This window comes from Corythoichthys intestinalis, chromosome 18, assembly GCF_030265065.1.
Source record: "Corythoichthys intestinalis isolate RoL2023-P3 chromosome 18, ASM3026506v1, whole genome shotgun sequence".
Lineage (NCBI taxonomy): Eukaryota > Metazoa > Chordata > Actinopteri > Syngnathiformes > Syngnathidae > Corythoichthys > Corythoichthys intestinalis.
Genome location: NC_080412.1, coordinates 35,745,046 through 35,765,529, shown reverse-complemented (window position 1 = coordinate 35,765,529; position 20,484 = coordinate 35,745,046). Strand labels below are relative to the sequence as shown.

The 20,484-nt window shown below is 40.2% G+C and overlaps 1 protein-coding gene across 1 annotated transcript in view; it reads left to right on the top strand.

Annotated features, from left to right (window-relative positions):
- Positions 1-922: 922 nt before the first annotated feature.
- The window catches only part of LOC130906104 (disks large homolog 4), a 163,394-nt gene continuing 143,832 nt past the window's right edge, over positions 923-20,484 (top strand). The window contains exon 1 of the mRNA XM_057820045.1: positions 923-1,401. Coding sequence (XP_057676028.1) covers positions 1,372-1,401 — 30 coding nt within the window. The 5' untranslated portion in view covers positions 923-1,371. The remainder of the gene's footprint in view (positions 1,402-20,484) is intronic.

The window sequence follows — 20,484 nt, the reverse complement described above, 5'->3', positions numbered from 1 at the left end:
ACAAGGTGACACTTGTATGTCACGCACCAGGTTACACACATCATGTTAGATGTGTTATTGTGCTCACTGTTCACGAAGGCGCCATGTTTCCTGATGCGTGAGTGTATTTATAACACCGGCCATCTGTAGAATGTGACCATCTGTAGATAGAGGAGTCATTTGTACATTTCAATGGAATGCCCCTATGATGCTTCACCCCGGGGAGTAAAATGTGTGTTCATCATCCAGAATTGCTTAATTGCTGCACCACTGCTCCATCATAGTGGGGAGTTTGTGGAGGGGGCGTGTGCAGAGGGGTGGTTTTGTACTTAATTATAGAACTGATGATGCAAACAAGCGAAGCTAACAATCCCCTTTTACACCAGCACGAGTGGTACAGTCCAACATCTTAAAGGCAGAGTGCATGTACAGCTGAGTACATGTACATGTACAGAGCAGTCCTTATGATTATTTATTTAAATATACTTATCCAGACATGAGTCTCCTCCTTTTACTGTATTTCCACGACGAGTAAAATTCACATCTAAACCACCACATAGCACAGAAATGTTGCACATACAGTGCTAAACTGTATATGACAACAATGAGCTTTGCTATTACCATGGCAACAATTGCACCATTACTAAGGCAACACCTGTCAAGTGTTTGGACAAGCAGAAGAACCCTTTAAGATGGCATTTCATGTTGGGTGTCTTTATAAGCTTTATTCTATAGGTTTCGTTGCTTCGTGTTGGCTTCCTGATGCATACGTAATTCACACTCTCCTTCTCGACACATTTTCTCGCGGTCTAATTCCTTCTGTCTTCAAACACACACAAATATATATACATGACATGCGCGCACACACACACCCACTCGGCAGCTTTCTCTCCATAGCGGTCCCCTTCCTCGCTTCTTCCTCCTCCATCCCGTTTTGCTTTCTTATTCTGCTTCTTCCCCCCCTTAGTGTGACTCCCCGCTCATTTCTTGAATCCCCACCATCTCCATCATCACTCCATCTCTTTCCATCTTCACACCCCCTCTTCTCTGAATCAGAGTGCCCTCACCTTGCTGCCTTGCCTCCACTTTCTCTCTCATCCAAAATTCTGAGACCACCCTATTTCCTCTGTCTTTCTCCGCTCACTCTCTTCGTTTCCCTGTGGCCCTCCCCCTCCCTTTTCATGTTTCCCCCTCCCTCCATCCTCGCTTTCCCTCGCTGGTTCGGTTAGTCAAAGAAGAGATCCACAGAAGGAGAGAAAAGGGGGGAAAGGCAGGACGAGAGCGAGAGAGTAGGAGTGGGGCAGGCTGGGGAGCGGGGTGTGGGGGTCTCAGCCCTCTGTCGTGGGGGGTTGGGGGGGTTGAAACACACCCCGATATTTCGTACTAAATACCATGGACTGCCTCTGCATTGTGACTACAAAGGTAAGCTTCTTCATGGTACTCTGGCCCAGTGTGTGTGTGTGTATGTGTGTGCATATTTGTGTGTGAACCACAGCTGTATTTGTATTGCACACACAAGAGAGGGAAGTGTTCATTTTTCCACGCTCCCTCAATTATACAACACTCTTCCTTTTTTTTTTCTTAGTATAAAGCTGTACGTTTCTCTCACTCTCAATGACCCTTACTCACATCTCCTACACTCTGTGTCATGCTTTGTAAGCTGTCAACCTGCGTGGATAGTAAAAGTGTTGGATGTGGGGAAGCGATGCTTTGTGTCACATTGGAACTGCAGCAAGTCAGTGTGAGTCCACGTTGAAGGCTACTTCACTCTGCATGCTAATCTCCAGCTTCCAGCTGCTTCATGTCTTACCTTCATAAGCAGGTTAGCTGCCCGCCATTTGTCTTCTCATGTCACACATATGTGTGCGCTCGCCGTCTTGCCATTGTGAGAGTCGGACCTGAAATGATCCCGAAATGACGAAAAAAAAGGAAGCAGGTGTGTGTCGGTGTGAGTTGGCTCAAAGTAAGAGGTGGACATTAACTGTACAGTGGCACCTGGATGCACTTTCCAACCGGAAGTGACGACACACACACAGCAGCTGGTTGGAGAATGCATAGAGTATAGCAAGTGGACCTTTCAGATGGATTACATAAATATGCGCTTAAATTCATTTGCCTCACAGTTTCCTTGGCAACAGGGATTGTTGGTCACCTAAACATAGATTTAGGTGCAGTCACGCAGTGAGGCTGTCTTTCACAAAGTGGAACTCTTATGTAAAAGGGTATTATCCACATTTTTGCCTAATTGTCAGAATGGAAACAAGCGAATGTAGCGACAGATAAAAGAAAAATGTGGTTTTATCTCTGCTTAACTTGCTTTGTGGGTGACTCACTGCAAAATAAAACACCTTATTAAGTGAAAGACCACAGTTGGTAAGTGAAGATATTTCTTCAGACTTGCGATCAAAGTGAGAAAAGACTTAGTATAAAGCTGGCAAGAGAATCCTCTCACTCTGCAAGGGATTGTGAGACAGATGGTCACTTTAGAAAAGGGTAAAGTTTGAAAATGAAAGCTCTGTTCATACCAACCAATACAGGTTGGTTCACATTAGGGGTGCACGATATCCATTTTTTGAAACAGATACCGATAACTTCCTGCTCTTTAAAGCCGATACCGATATCCGATAATAAATATATAATTTTTAAAATGTATATCCACCCGAGTTTTTGAACACCTGGAGGTTTAAAAAAATAAAAATAATGGTGGATTCAACATACATTTGCCTTTGACCTCACCAGAATTTTCATAATGACATGAACATTATTATAATGAACAAAACAAAGACAAGAACAGTCTTGACTTCAAATAAAGTGCCTATATTTATTTTTTCAAATAAATTTGAGTCAATAGCAATCAATTTATCAGTATAATTGAAGATGTGTTTCCTGAACAATGAGCACTGAACTAAAACATAAACCCAACAGGTATTGTGCTTTGTCATCAAATTAAAATATTTGGTGCTACAGGAGACTGTAGTGGTCTTGGTCCATGAAACAACTTTCTTAACCTGGGAGACAGGTTAGGAAAGCAAGCCTATCAATAACCAAAACGCCTCTCAATAACTTACTAACTTATAACTAACACTGTAAAATGCAAACATTAGTAAGGTTTATCACTCATTCCTCATAACAAAAATATGGTAGAACAAAATGGATTAATGGCTTGCCTTATAATAATCAATATAAACGGCAGTGAGTGAACCCATATTCAATAAAGTATGAGGTTTCTCTCCATAGTAGAAAATCCTACAAAGCATGCTGACAGGACTAACATTACACGACAACTATTATATGTATGCATAGCATAGCATAGCACACTAGCTTGAGCTACTAGCCTTAAGCATTGGCTGGCTTCTATAACACAACAACTTATGAAGTTCTGTACATATGACCCTTCACCACCAAAGTAAACATATATTGCACATCCCTATGTTATAGTAAACAAATACTTAGACATATAATTCCGAGGCGGAAATGTAAATAACAGAAAGCATTCACGATTGTCAATGCTACTCCTAGACACAGCACTGTGTAAAGTGAATGAGTTCGTGGAACAAATTATAGATGCAGCGAATTATTCTGACCAGCAGGTAGCAGCAATGTCCCGCAAATTGTCAACTGATTTCCTGGCCAGCCAGCATAGTACATATTATCGGTCCTGTTAATAATGTTATTGGATTTATTGGGATGACGTCATAATTCCTATTATCGGACCTATAATTATCATGCACCAGTAGTTCACATCAGTATCTGGATGGACAGTTTGTTCAGGGTAACATCCACTTTTTTTACATTATGAATGTGAAGTAGAGTTGTACAATAATGACTTTTTAAACGATAATCAATCTCCCGATATTGTCCAACTCCGAAAACCCGATACCAACATTTGCGGTCCTGGACTTTACATATTTATAATTTTTCATTCATTTATTATTAGGGCTAGTAAACGATTAAAATTTTTAATCGAGTTAATTGCAGCTTAAAAATTAATTAATCGTAATTAATCGCAATTCAAACCATGTATAAAATATGCCATATTTTTCTGTAAATTAATGTTGGAATCGAAAGATAAGACACAAGACGGATATATACATTCAACATATGGTACATAAGTACTGTATTTGTTTATTATAAAGATAAATTCGACAAGATGGCATTAACATTATTACATTCTCTTAAAGCGATTCATGGATAGAAAGACTTGCAGTTCTTAAACGATAAATGTTAGTACAAGGTATAGAAATTTTATATTAACAAACCCCTCTTAATGTTTTCGTTTTATTAAAATTTGTAAAATTTTCAATCAAAAAATAAACTTGTAGCTCGCCATTGTTGTCAATACTTACACCATGCTCACTCATTGTGCTCAAACCCATAAAATCATTTGGACCCCAGCGCCAGCAAAGGGCGCCAAACACCAAAAAACAAGTAACAAGCGGACATTACACTGCTGTCATTTCAATCTGTTTGAGCGGGGCATGTGCGTTAATTGCATCAAATATTTTAACGTGATTAATTTAAAAAATTAATTACCGTCCGTTAACGCGATAATTTTGACAGCCCTATTATTCATTTAATTTCTGCACTATGAATGCAAATGGTCTGCTAACATTAGAAATCCCAAGCATCTTAGTTTGTAGACATTTAACTAATTCACTCCCAGCCATTTTCACCAGAGCAAGGCCCTGCGCTCCCGGCCGTTTTTCTGGATTTTGACTGATTTTGCAAGGCCCACAGAAAATTCTGTTCTATTGCTATATAAACATGGAACCCAACAAAAGAAAGATTAGTCTCTCTTCTTTCAGCAGAAAAAAAAGTAAGTTCATATCTTTTTCCATTCTTTAGAAATCGGCATTAGAAAATAGCTTAGTTTGAGCAATTTTCCAATTTCTGATGAAAAAAATGGAGAAAATGAGCTTTTTGTAAACGCATACATTTCAAACATAACTTTGACTCTAACAAAGCTATTTTTTGCATTAGTTACATCCCAAACATCTGATGTTTTCCTTTTAAAAAATACCATGAACAACCAGACAAATAGAGCTTTTGATAGCAAAGTAACAATTTATTTACACATGACTACTGAGAGATGACGGTTTGTCGCCGAGATGACGCCGTTGTCCCCACATCAGCCGTGTAAACTTTTCCCTCATCGTTGTCAGTCTCACAAAGATGGATTATTTTTGCGTTTCTGCGGGGTCTGCTCGGCGAGCCGCTGCACTGGGGGTCCCACTCGTTTTGCTCGGTCTTTTCTGTAGCCGAGTTATTCCCAAAGCAGTGATTTCGTTTTCTTCGACGGGGGTAAAAAGCTCAGGAGTTTCACCTCCTCCAGCCATCATGTAGCACAGCTAACTCACTGACACTAAGCAACAACCGTTGAGGGAGGGTTGAGCCTTACAGCTGCAAGCGAAGGCTTTCTCCATGCATTTTTTGGACATAAACAATAGCTAATACCTTAGTCACGGTATGACAGACGTCTTTTGCGGTTTTGAAACCTTGACGTTTTCATACCACAGTGTACCTTGAAACCGGTAATCGGCACAGGTCTAGTGTTAACCCAAGCTGCCTGTAACAGCTGTGCTGTTTTAGCAAAAACGGCAGCACGGACACAGGAGACGACAGCTCTCACAATCGAACCCAGTAATGACATTTAAGAGAGTTTTACGAACACATCAGTACCGATGCAGACGGCAAAAACAAAACTTTTACCTGAAAATTTTGTCTTCTTGGGTTGAAGACCGTCCGTATGTCAGTAATAGGGTTGCCAACTCCCTGAAATAATAATAGTTGACCTCATTGGTAGAGCCGTCCAGCCCGATAAGTCACCCTCTAATTATTGTTTTTGTGTGTGAAAAGTCTTTTTTTTTTTTTGGTTATAGTATTATTATAGTTTTATACTGCATAATGTAACGCTTAAGGGGTCTGAGCCTTTATGTGTGTGTGTGTGTTGTTTTATTTATTTATTTTATTTATTTAAATTTTTAAATGCAAACAAACTCTCAGGTAGTCTTGTACTTTTTTTTTTTTTTTAACAATTTAGGTGTGTTTGAAGTCCCCTCAACAGTAATATTTTCACAAACGATCATTGCAAATATAATGAATTTGACAGATCACAAAAAAAACCCCAATACAATTAGTGAAAATGAAGTACACAAAGAACAAGAAAAAAATTATCATTTTGAACATGCGTTTTACTCTCGCTTCACTCAAACCTCTTATCTACCACACTCTTATGTTGTCTTCCGTTAGCGACAGTACCTCGACCAATGAAATGAGTGCAATTTCGTATTGTCATTGTTCTGTCAGCTCATTGGTCAAAAACGCAGGATAGGCGGGGGAATGCGTTTCCCTGCATATTCTTGTAAAGCACCATACCAGTATTCAGTCGTTCTACAAATAAGGCACTATTTTCGAGTTTGATAATAAGGGACAAAGCGTCGAATCGGTGACGTCGTTAGCAAACATTACATACCGTATTGACCCAAATATAAGACGGTGTTTTTTGCATTGAAATAACACTGAAAAAGTGGGGGTCGTCTTATATTTGCGGTCTAGACATTATACCCATTCACGACTCTAGATGGCGCCAGATATCATTGAGGCGATGTTCTGTCATGAAATATCTCAGCTACTCTCAAGTTTAACCAGTTTGCATTATTTTATTGCAATGATTTGTTTCACGACTACAGTTAGTTAGACTTCACTTTGATGGTTAATGCAGTTATTGCAATTTTGTTGCTTTATCACAATAGATTGGTTTATTTACATTTCAAAAACCAGGAGCCATTCATTTACAAATGTGATGTGTGTGAAGTACGGTGGCCGAGAGATGTCAGGCAAAATGCAAAGTCGTAACACTTTGCAAATAGAAAAAGCACGAACCCCAATTGCAAACGCTTTGCAAAAGAAGAAAAGCACGAATGCAAACTGCCACAACACGATCCCCAATTCCTAAAGCGGGGTCGCAAACTGGCAAAAGCACGAACCCCAATTGCCACAACACGACAGCAAATGGCTCGCAGCACGAATGCAAATTGCCACAACACAATCCCCAATTCCTAAAGTACGATTGCAAATTTGCAAAAGCACGAACGCCAATTGCCACAACACGACAGCAAATGGCTCGCAGCACGACCGCAAAGACGATGACCCAGAAGTAAAAAATAAATAGATAAAAAATAAATTAAATAAATAAATAAGACGACACTTTGCTATATGTGCTTTGTGACCATCTCTACGGGCCTCCGTAAAGTTTCCCCCCTATCAGACGCAAAAAAATGATGTTAATCGTTTGTGCTGCAACGGTTTTGTAGATACAATATTATGCTTTTATTGAGATATTAATTTAGAGTGGGGACGTCACTCGTAGCTTTTTCTTAGCTTAGCTCCCGCAGTTAATGGAGGGTATCAACTGTCTCAATAACATAGGGGTGTCCTAACAACTAGCACGAACAGAGCACAAAAAAATTCGGGTCCATTTTGCGGTAAATTGGGGGGCCTGAGATACTAATTTCGAGTGGTGATGTCCCTCTAAGCCCCTCATTTACTGCGAAATGGTTCCGAATTGGTGCCATTCCATTTACCATTTGTGCTACTTGTTAGGACACCCCTCTGTTATTGAGAGAGTTGGTACCCTCCATTAACACAACACACTACTATTTAAATATTCAGATATTAAGATTTGAATGAGACAAAATAACATGTTTTTTTTCTCAAATATATTGTTATAATCATTTGTTTCAGATGTACTGTAATTATGTTCTGTATAAAAATGAATTTGGTGTTCAAACTTGAGTCTTGATAAAAAAGGGGGTCGTCTTATAATCAGGGCCGTCTTATATTCGGGCCAATACGGTAAATGGCACATTTAAATAAAGCACGCGACAAGCCTTATGAAGTATTTTCATGAGTATATACTGTTGATAAAAGCTGTAGAGCTTCTAATGTATGGACTGAATGTTTGGCAACAAATCCCAGTAAAGTCAGGGCTGTCCCTTTGCTGCTAGTGTTAACCGTGGTTGGATAAGGATTTGAACTTGAATATGGAGATGAATCTGACAGTTTCAGTGTTAAAGTGGATAAAATACCATATTTTCGCGACCATAGGGCGCACCGTATTAAGACACAGGCTCATTTTTGGGTGATATTTTTGTATTTAGCACACACAGGGCGCACTTCCTTATTGGATGCATGAAAAACATACGCTAGCATACGAGCTAACATGCACGCTAGTGTTTTTTATTCCTTTTTCTTAAAGGCAGCAGTACCAATGTACCACATTATTAGGCGCAATGCCCGAATTTTGAATTTTAGGTGTACCTTATGGTTTTGAAAAAAACAGTAATTGCTGTTTGTGGTTATATATCGACTCTGTCAATAATAGCTTGCAGTAATTAATGGGATGAAGAAAGAACAGAACTGCAAAAGTTCATTTATTTAACCATGAACATGAATTCAAAATTTTAAAATTATGAACTATGAACTGAACAAACAGTTCATTTTAAAATTTGCGAACTGCAATTTGAACTACAGTGATCTCTTGTTTTTCGCGGTTAATGGGGACGAGAACCCACCTCAATAAGTGAAAAACCGCGAAGTGGCGCCCCTCCACCCAAAAAAAACCAACAACATATTTTTGTGTGTTCAATGTAAATATTCAGATTTAGCATTGGAAAAAGACGTTTTTTCACTTTTTCTCCCCAAAATATAATTAAAAAAAAAACTTATGTCTATATATATTTATCTATATATATATATATTATATATATTATATATATTCATTCCCAGCCATTTTCACCGGTGCAACCCCCTTCGCCCGTTTCACTGGATTTTGACTGATTTTCAAGGCCCACAGAAAATGCTGTTCTATTGCTATATAAACATGGAACCCACCAAAAGAAATATTACTCTCTTCTTTCCGCAGGACAAAAAAGTTAGTTCATATCTTTTTCCAATCTTTAGAAATCAACATTAGAAAATAGCTTAGTTTGAGCAATTTTCCAATTTCTGATGAAAAAACAGAGAAATTTAGCTTTTTGTAAAAGCATACATTTCAAACATAACTTTGACTTTAACACAGCTATTTATGCTTTTGTGACATCCCAAACATCTGAATGTTTTCCTACAAAATAACATAAACAACAAGACAAATAAAGCTTTGATAGCAAAGTAACAATTTATTTACACATAACTAAACTATTTAACTGAGAGATGACGGTGTTGTGGCCGTGACAGTCGGGTTAAACTTTTCCCTCATCGCCGCCTGTCTCATCAAGATGGAGTTTTTTTAATCTTTCTTTTGTAGTGACCACAGGAACTTGTGTTCCTTTAGGGCAGGGGTGCCCAATGCCGGTCCTCGAGAGCCCATATCCAGCTTGTTTTCTGTGTCTCCCTCCTTTAACACACCGGAATCAAATTATCAGCTCATCGGCAAGCTCTGCAGCAGCCTGATAACGATCCTGATTAGTTGATTCAGGTGTTTTAGAGGAGGGAGACATGGAAAACAAGCTGGATAGGGGCTCTTGAGGACCGGGATTGGGCACCCCTGCTGTAGGGGAACTGGTTTGGCCATGCGCATTTCCGGCTGAGTTGCGGGACACTGGAGGGTGCGGGGGACGCGAGCGGCTGAGCACGGCAGCGCGGGCTTTGTCGGCGAGCAGCACGGACTCAACGGCCTCTGGACTGGTGGTCCCGGTTGTTCTGCTCGGTCGTCCAGCTCCTGGCATCCTGGACGTCCATTCGGTCGTCTTCCGCCGGCGCCCAGCCCGTGCGCCCTAGCCATTCATTCCGTTGAATCGGGTTTAGGGTCTTACCAAATGCGCTTCTGCCCTTCAGTGGCCAGTTTTATCGCTTTAAAATGCATTTTCAGCAATGTGCTTTGGAGCTAAGTTGCATCAGAACCTAGAGATGTCTCTTGTGGAAAAAAAACGTAAAAGACTTATAAATATGTCTTTGGGACGCTGAAACAATTAAAAATAGAACGTATTTATACATTTTTGGGAACAAATGAGTTAATGTTTTTTGGGCACTTCAATTGTAATAATTATGATAAATTTTAAACATATTACTATCCCACCAAATTATTTTCAAACAAGAATAACGTCGAAAAATGCTTGTCTTTTAGTCCATTTAAATCCGCTCACGCTGCTCACTTACACACAATGAGTTGCCACAGCAAGTGTTTAACAAGCTAAACGATGATTGACACATGCGGTACCTTGAAGTTTCGGCTTCCTAGCTTCTCTGGCAAGATCAAACCTTAACGCCTGTCAATCATTGTTAACTTTAACATGCAACTCCAGTGCAGTGCCTGACCAAGAAAAGCAGCAAGAGAGAGAGTGAGACCACGTGATCGGATCGGGACAGCACTATAAAATACTGTATTAGTTAATTAACTTTTTTAATTGATAAAAAATCTGCAATGGACTGAGGACACAAAGTTTAAAGCACAAAGTAGCAAGGGATTACTGTAGTTCATGTAGAAAATGAACTTTCCCAACATTGCTTGCAGGAACCCAACCGTTCTCCAAAGTTGCCCAGCATTCAAGTTTAGTTTGAAGAAGGACTTAACAGAACATGACAAACATGAGCTTTTACCAACAGAACTTGACAGTCTGGGAATGAACGTAGTGGCGTCTGCGGTTAAACGTGGTCTGATAGAAAGTACAGAGTGTTAGCCTGTGGACGGAGAGATGGCTTGTCAAAGTTACTTTGAGGGAAAAGAGACTAAACTTTGCAAAAACCTGAGTATAAAGAAATTGTTGGCCCAAAAGCGTATTGTTCACTATGTTTTAGGCAAACCAGGCGGCTGTCACTCACCAGGAACAAAGTGTATATAGAGCCATGGGTGGCCACGGTGAACTATATGTGCACGCCACACTAAATGATCAACCAATACAGTCTTACGTGGCAACCGCAGCCGTCCCATCAAAATAGCTCGTGACAAATTTTAGCCAGGAAAAGCAAAAGATCCCTTCAAGTGTGAGCTTATTAAACTTTAATCGTAGCTGGCTGCATTGCAGTTGAGACTTGCCATCATGAACCAGACAACGGGTGAGCTGTATCAACACCCACGTGCTTGCCAACACATAATGCGCACAAGGTCTGCATGCAAGGTTTTGCCGTGCGGGGGCGACGCCTCAGTCACTCCAAGAGTGACATCAGAACACGGCGGCCTTTTAAAACAGTTCTCAGGGCTGCTTTTAGTTGGAAGAATGGTTGCGGGAGAGGTACGACGTCATGAAAGAAAAACCTGAATCAGTAAACGTCAGTCAGAATTTCAATGAAACGTTTTCACCGTGAAACATACTAAAGTATACAAACAGTAAGAGAGATATTACAGTGGGGTAAACTCTAAATTGTGAGATGTTAGTCAATTAAAAGGAACAACAATGTGGTTGCTGAGGCAACGCAAATCCTAAATGTTTTCGGAGGAGATTTGACCCATTTTAACCATTTGATCACTTTCCTCTTTTTCACTCTCGAGCACTGCATTAGATTTAAAAGAGCTTATGTAATTTTTTGATGCTTCCTCTACAGGAATCTTAAGGGAAAATCTTAAGAGAAAATAAATGATAAATTGGAAATTAATGCAACACTCGGCGTGACCATTACATACAGTGGGGCAATTAAGTATTTAGTTAACCTCCAATTGTGCAAGTTCTCCTACTTGAAAAGATTAGAGAGGCCTGTAATTGTCAACATGAATAAACCTCAACCATGAGAGACAGAATGTGGGGGAAAAAAAAACAGAAAATCACATTGTATGATTTTTAAAGAATTTGTTTCCAAATTAGAGTGGAAAATAAGTATTTGGTCACCTACAAACAAGCAAGATTTCTGGCTGTCAAAGAGGTCTAACTTCTTCTGACGAGGTCTAACGAGGCTCCACTTGTTACCTGTATTAATGGCACCTGTTTCAACTCATTATCGGTATAAAAGACACCTGTCCACAACCTCAGTCAGTCACACTCCAAACAGCACTATGGCCAAGACCAAAGAGCTGTCGAACGACACCAGAGACAAAATTGTAGACCTGCACCAGGCCGGGAAGACTGAATCTGCAATAGGTAAAACGCTTGTTGTAAAGAAATCAACTGTGGGAGGAATTATTAGAAAATGGAAGACATACAAGACCACTGATAATCTCCCTCGATCTGAGGCTCCATGCAAGATCTCACCCCGTGGTGTCAAAATGATAACAAGAACGGTGGGCAAAAATCCCAGAACCACACGGGGGGACCTAGTGCATGACCTACAGCAGGGGGGGGGGGCAAACTATTCCACAAAGGGCCGCAGTGGGTGCGGGCTTTTGTTGCAACCCATTAAGACGACACATTTTCACCAATCTGCTGTTTTACAAGTGCAATCAGTCGATTGCAGTCAGGTGCTTCTCATTTCTGCTGAAACCTCATTGGTTATGCTATCTGTGCTGGGTCAGTTGGAACAAAGACCAGGACCCACTGCGGCCCTCGAGGACCGGTTTGCCCACCCCTGACCTACAGAGAGCTGGGACCACAGTAACAAAGTCTACTATCAGTAACACAATACGCCGCCAGGGACTCAAAGCCTGCACTGCCAGACGTGTCCCCCTGCTGAAGCCAGTAAACGTCCATGCCCGACTGCGGTTCGCTAGAGAGCGTTTGGATGATCCAGAAGAGGACTGGGAGAATGTGTTATGGTCAGATGAAACCAAAATAAGAACTTTTTGGTAGAAACACAGGTTCTCGTGTTTGGAGGAGAAATAATACTAAATTGCATCCGAAGAACACCATACACACTGTGAAGCATGGGGGTGGAAACATCATGCTTTGGGCCTGTTTTTCTGCAAAGGGACCAGGACGACTGATCTGTGTAAAGGAAAGAATGAATGGGGCCATGTATCGAGAGATTTTGAGTAAAAATCTCCTTCCATCAGCAAGGGCATTGAAGATGAGACGTGGCTGGGTCTTTCAGCATGACAATGATCCCAAACACACAGCCAGGGCAAAAAAGGAGTGGCTTCGTAAGAAGCATTTCAAGGTCCTGGAGTGGCCTAGCCAGTCTCCAGATCTCAACCCCATAGAAAATCTGTGGAGGGAGTTGAAAGTCCGTGTTGCCCAACGACAGCTTCAAAACATCACTGCTCTAAAGGAGATCTGCATGGAGGAATGGGCCAAAATACCAGCAACAGTGTGTGTAAAGCTTGTGAAGAGTTACAGAAAACGTTTGGCCCCCGTTATTGCCAACAAAGGGTACATAACAAAGTATTGAAATGAAATTTTGGTATTGAGTAAATACTTATTTTCCACCATGATTTGCAAATAAATTCTTTAAAAATCAAACAATGTGATTTTGTTTCTTTTTTTCCACATTCTGTCTCGCATGTTGACAATTACAGGCCTCTCTAATATTTTCAAGTGGGAGAACATGCACAATTAGTGGTTGACTAAATACTTATTTATCCCCACTGTAACACGTCCCATTGGAATATTCGAGTGTATAAGTGTGAGGAAACGTCATCGGATTTGTATTTGGTTTGTGATCTTGACAATAGTATTGAGTTAACCTTATTCCATAGCACCGAATGACAGAACATTGTTAGAAAACAATGAGGAATAAAATGCTTCTCCATGAGGAAAGGAAGCGCATGGTGTCTGATTCCTACAGCTGTTCTTCACGACAGTTTGATTAGCGTCCCCCTCACTCTTCTATGCCTCCTTCACCTTTAATTCCGCCCTACCTTCTTCATGCGCGCTGCACTCCGGCCTCCCCTCTGGCCTACTTTATAGCACTTTCGAGTCCTTTCTCGTTAGTACTTCTTTATATCAATTATACATTCGATAGGATGTAGTCAATGTCAGCAGCTACATGCGCACAGGGTTTGCGTCATGGTCGCTTCGGGCCACTGCCTCCTGCTGTTCACGTGAAGTGGAGTTAATAAAACAGCCCGTATGACAGTATGTGGCAAGTGTGTCAAGATAAGTGACAACAGAGAAAACTCATGTGATCTCGGCTCAAGGGTACAAGCAACCTTCTGTCCATGAGGCTTCCTCGTGCAACAACCGAGACACTGACCACGAAAATTGTTTCCAGGGCACAGGGGTAAAGGAAGAAATCCAGTTGGAGGGTAAATGGCGAACGGACACCATCATGGTGCCCAAAGTTATTTACACACTGCAAATATATAACGTCTTATTCAAATTATTTTTCTTAAATCTGGTCAAATAATTTTCTCCATCTTGCTTTGAGCGTTAAAGACTAGTTAACAGATTAATTCATCGGATTATTCCACTCACTTTAAGTAAATATGACCATCTGTTTTTAAGCCCATTCATACAAAAGTTGGCAATTTTTCACCTAAATCAAGAAAAAATTGCCTTCAAATAATGTTTTGAACAAAATCGAAATTTACTAATTTATTGCTTAAAATAAGTTTGTTGAGCTTATTTTCAGCAAGCTATTTTTCTTATTTCAAGAAATCAGAAAAAAATTTACTTGAAGCACTGGCAGATAATTTCATTTGAGATCCCTCATTTTTCGAGGTTAATGGGGACCCCCTTGCCCACCCCACGATAATTGAAAAGCCGCAAAGTAGAGGCGGAGCTTATTTACATTACAAAGTTCCGCTCTGAGACCCCCAATTTGGCCAAATTTTACAATTGTCCTATATGCATGTGTGATACATCATTGGAAAGTTTACAATCTCAATTTTCTGGGGGAAGAAAATGTTTTGAACAGGAGGGCATTTAAATAAAAATAAATACAAATTTTAAACAGCAAAATCCAAAATGGAGGTGAAAGCATGAGAGAGCATAATTAAAGACACCATGATTTCAACGAGACATTATCACGTATTTACCTCTTTTCGCTCCCAAAACTCCATGTAGCATGTATCACCGAGCGTCAAGACACAGCTGTGAATGGCCACAGCCGGATTTTATGGGTGAAACATGGTAATATAAAAAGGGTCGCGATGCAGAAATCGCAGACATCAACGAGTGGTCGAGATTTTCTTTTTCATATATTTACCCTTTAAATTTTTTTTTTTCATTTTTTCTTTGTTTGGATCGATTATTTATCATCTCAAATATGCAGTAACAGTAACAAAAAAATTTAAAAAATTAAGCGATAAAGATGTCCCGATCGGTCCGATCACGTCATTTTCAAAGTATCGGAATCGGCAAAAAAATACCGGACATGCCTTTTTTTAATATGCTTATATTTTTTAATTAAATCGTTTTCTAATTGTATTTCACGTTACAGACAAAATGTCTTACACTCATCCAGAGTCTTTAGTTTTGGCTTAAAGTAGGACTGTCAAATTTATCGCGTTAACGGCGGTAATTCATTTTTTTTTACAAATTAATCACGGTATAATATTTAATGCAATTAACGCATGCGCTGCACGACCCACTCACGCATTGACGCGTTCAATCTATAAAGGCGCCGTTTTTCCTATATATAGAGGCAGTGTAAAATGAGTACAGTGAATTTAGGCAGTCTTTGGAGCCTTTATTTAATTGGCTAAAGCCTTAAAATCCCCCTCTCAACAATTAAGAATATCGAGGGAAGAAATGTGGGGAAGAAAGGTAGTGGTTGATCTTTTTCTTAACACCATATGTTATTTCTCAACCCAGAGAAGATTTATCAATTGGTGTCACTACACACAGTCATGGTTGCACTTCCCATTAAGCATTTGGGCAGAATAGTTAAATGGCTACAGTATCATTTACTGAAAGCTCATCAAATACACTAGATGGCAATATTTAGTCACATTTATCCTTTAAGAATTACAAGTCTTTTTATCCGTGGATCCCTCTCACAGAAAGAATGTTAATAATGTAAATGCCATCTTGAGGATTTATTGTCATAATTAACAAATATAGTACTTATGTACTGTATGTTGAATGTATATATTCGTCCGAGTTTCATTCATTTTTTTTCTTCATGCATTACCAAAATGTATATGATTGGGAAAAATTATCGGGAATGATTGGAATTGAATCGGGAGCAAAAAAAAAAAAAAAAAGCAATTGGATCGGGAAATATCGGGATCGGCAGATACTCAAACTAAAATGATCGGGATCGGATCGGGAGCAAAAAAACATGATCGGAACAACCCTTTTAAGCGATAGTTATGAGGTAGATATCCGTGACTTATTTACAGACACTATTTTTTTCATTGTGACGCAATGCTTCTTCTTCCTGCTTATTATCTCTGCCCAGACCCAGCTGCAGAAAGATATTACAGGGGGGGCATTACATTTTTTTTTTGGGGGGGGGGGGGGGGCACTACTTCAACGTAAATTTAGCCTGAACAGTGGTGTTTTTACCCGTTATATTTTCTGATGATGGTGTCAGTCAGTGAAACTGCAGGAGGTGGGACCGCTATCCCTTTATGTTGACTTTCGGCCGCGTCTTTGTCATGGCTTGAGTTCGTCTTTAGTTTCTTGAAAAAAACACTGATGTCCATTCCAATTTGAAATAGCAACTGAGAAGCCGCTCAATCGGCATTTCTGTAACCAAAGCAATCCCTATCCAATCGCAGTACCCAATGGCCCGCCTCCCTTATCTGTGATTGGCTAGAAATTTCTTTCATTTGCTGCTCAGATTGGTCGAATTGAATGACCACAGATCAAGATAGGATGAATAGAGCAGTGTTTTTCAACCTTTTCTGAGTCACGGGACGTTTTTACATTGGAAGAAATCTCGCGGCACACCACACCAAAATGTTCCAAAATTACTTTCTGTACATTAAATTTAAATATAAAATAATTTCTCAGTATTTATACTTGCGGTGTGAAACTTGAGCCTGTTAAAATGAACACAAAGCCAAAAAACTGGCAGGATTTTTTTTCAACAGCTCTCAGTCGCTCTGTTTTAATTTTTAATTTTTTTTGCAGTTAGGCTTGAAAAACTCAGAATCATCAGACATGGGACTTGAGCAATGTCTTTAAGCACATCAGGGCTGGTCATTTCGCTGACAATGGCTTTGCAGGCAGGTAGTATTAACGTCTCTGCCACAGTTTGGGACTTTTTGGATTTAGCAACAAAGTAACTGGCTTTCAGGGCTTTCTTATTTACCTTTGTAGTCTTCTCAGAAAAGTTGCCCATTTCTCTGTGCTTTCACGAAGGTGAACAAAATAGTCCATCGACTTGTTCTGAAGCGATGGGCATTCATTTGGAGATGACGTTTAAAGCTTATATGGAGCATGGCGATAGATAGCTACTCGTGTCGCGTTCAAGAACTGCTCGGATTTCTAGCCATCGCTCACCCTGCTGTCCTCAATAATGTGTTGGAATAAAACAGAGGGAGGATTGACGGTCGTCACATATGGATAAAATGGAAAGGACACTTTTGTGTATATTGACACTTGACGAGTCAAATGATGAACAGTAGACGTGCTGGGGTCCACATTGTTGCGGAGAGCAAGGTGGCTGATGGCTAGAAATCCGAGCAGTTCTTGAACGCAACACGAGAAATCCCTCGCTCATCTGCACACAACCGAGAACTTTTTGCCTACTCCTTCCTTCCTACTGCAACTTTTCCCGACGATGTGAAAAAAAAAAGCGACATTGGATAATTTCTCGCGGCACACCTGTTGATCTCTCACGGCGCGGCACAATCGGTTGAAAAACACTGGAATAGAGGGTTTGTCCTCTCTGTGTGTGTGTGTGTTTTTGTGGAGGATAAAAAAAAAAAAAAAAAATACACAGTACAGTCTAATCGAGCTAGGGCGGGCACAGCAATCTCTCAGGGCGGGCCCGGCCCCCTAATGTCCGCCCCTGCCGCCGGGTCTGTCTCTGCCCCCCCCCTTTCCTACAGCCATGACTGGTAGTTTTCCTTTTTTTCATACAAAAAATCCATGCACGTAACCTGTGCGTCGTGTCATATCCCTGCTATGTTGTATAATATAAGTGTGTACTGTAGCTCTGTAATTCCTGAAGAAAGAGTTAGTGGTGGTGCGGTTCATCTGCAGCGGCTCGATAGTCACTCATCAGATCTCATCTCGTTGTCACGCTTGTGTCAATGACCATTAAAGCTTGTTCTTGTTCTTTGTGTAAAAGTTTATAATATGCGAGTGAATAATAGTCATTTTTTTAAACTAAATATTAGACATCAATTAATGATTCTAAGCTAAAAATGAGAGACATTTCGAATAATAAATATAATTCTTTTTATGGCTGGGTTGAAACAAAAGCGGTTACGCGGTGCCTGTAAATGGGGGTCTCCAAGGTAAAACAGACTAATTAAAAATAGTTCTGGGGCTTAATGCGCCATGAAACTGCTATGGCAGCATCTAGACATATTATTCTATCAAACACAGCAGTTCTTTTGGCTTAAAATACCCCAGTTTATAAGAGGGGGTGCAAGAGCAGAAACTGCTTTTTCAGCCTTGTCTGTGTTTTACACCATATAGTTTTTTATGGGTTTTTTTTTTTTTGGGGGGGGGGGGGGGGTCGTGTTCATTGTATTTATTCAGATTTTGTCACGTGGGGGATGCATGGAGGACCCAAATGCAGGGAAAACGGGGAGACGAGGTAAGGTGAAATCAAAATGGTTTTAATAACAGAGTCCAAAAAAGCGAAGTACAAACCAAACTCAAGAAGAACAAAACACTGGGGATCAAACTTTACTTGCACCTGAACGAGGGCTTGGACGGAGCTACAGACACTGGGATAAACACATGAATTGACATGAAATTGACAATGACGCAACAGGAACAGACAGCTCATAACAATGAGACACAAGTGGTTGTTACAAGAGGCAGCGGATTGGTTAAGACACAAGGGGCAGGCCACAACAGGTGAAATCAATGGCCATGACCAGACGCACGAGGGCACAAACCTAACCCAATTTAACTCAAGGCATGACAGATTTAGTACTGGAAAGAAATACATGTAAGACATTTTTTCCCCCTTTTTTTCCACAAAATAATATTGAAGCAGCAATCTACTGTTAGTGTTTAACTAGCTTTGAAGGCAGCGCTCCCAAGCTTCTCTGGCAAAGCTTCAACGCCAGTCACTCGTTGTTAACTTTAACAAGCAAACTGCAGCTGCTCTGGGGAGTAAGAAAAGCAGCAGGAGGAAGGGTGAGAGGCTGCACTTGATCGGATCGGGACATCTCTATGAAATACTGTATTTATTCATTCATTTTTTTATGTGAAAAGAATCAGCGAACTGAGGATGTGAAGTTTGAAGCGTGAAGTAGCGAGGGATCGCTATGTTTCTAGTAGATTTACACTGAAAACCAGGGAATTTAACTAGATTCAAGGAGGTGCGTTTTTGCCGTGCAGAAGCTGAATTTAACCCATTAATGCACATATTTATACACAACTTTATAAGCATAATGCCCACCCTATATTGTGACTAGAGGTGTAACAGTACACAAAAATCTCGGTTCGGTACGTACCTCGGTTTTGAGGTCACGGTTCGGTTCATTTTCGGTACAGTAAGAAAACAAAATGCAAAATACACATGTGCTAGTTGTTTATTACACACCTTTGTGCTTTCGACAATAGGAACATTCGCTTATACAAAGCTAAAATTCTGCTCAAAAAGTAGCGGGTATTTAAAGATAATCCAACAACAATTTGCCTTTCAGACCCCGCGTATTGGCCAGCTTTCTTTCTGAAAAAAAGAAGAAAAAAGAAGTCCTGCGCTAAAGAGATAAGCAATCCCAATGACAAAGATTTTAACATTTATTTTACAAATGAAATGCCTCATTGAATCTTTTTTTTTTCTTATGAACGGTTTTCAAAAGCTTTATTGGTGGATTTTCTCAAGTTAAACGCCACACAGAAATTAACAAATTTAATTGTGTAAGCAGGATGTGTGTATTATTCTTATTATTTAATTACAGGTGTTTTAGCTCATTTCAATTTATTTTATTTAAATGGGCTATTATTTATTTTATTACGTGTTTATATTTTACAAATGTGATGTATTCATTTATGTTGTATATTTTATGTTGTATAACTTTAGTTCCTATGTAAATATCAGTTCCTACTTGTTTTGTTGTGGTAGGAGGGTTTTGTATTGAACACGGGGCCGTGTTGGTTATTATTATAGCAGAGAAGACAGCAGTAAATCAACAAAGACAAGTCAACTGTGCCCCGATCTACCACTCAAGAGATCTGATGGAGTCAAAAAGTGGGTTACAATTGCATATTAGTTTGAAAATGGACCGGATCCACCGTATTTTTACACGAGTGACTTCCGGTCTGCCCGATCCTAGCTACCGGTAGTAGTACTGATACAGGAGGGTCGCGTCTCGCGTTAAATAATAAACTGCCGTTCTTTTCGCGTGAGTCGTGTTGAGCCGCTTCTGGGACGCGTCTAACATAGCACTGTGACTGGTGTGCATTGGCTGATTGACCTTAACGCCCGCGTTTCACTGCGTTCTTGCGGCGGCCACGTTGTCGCGCCTTTGACGTTTCTGGGTTATACTGTCCTACCGTGTTGATCCTCATTATAGTAGAGAAGACGGAGTAAATATAATCTACACAAAGAAACTGTAACCCG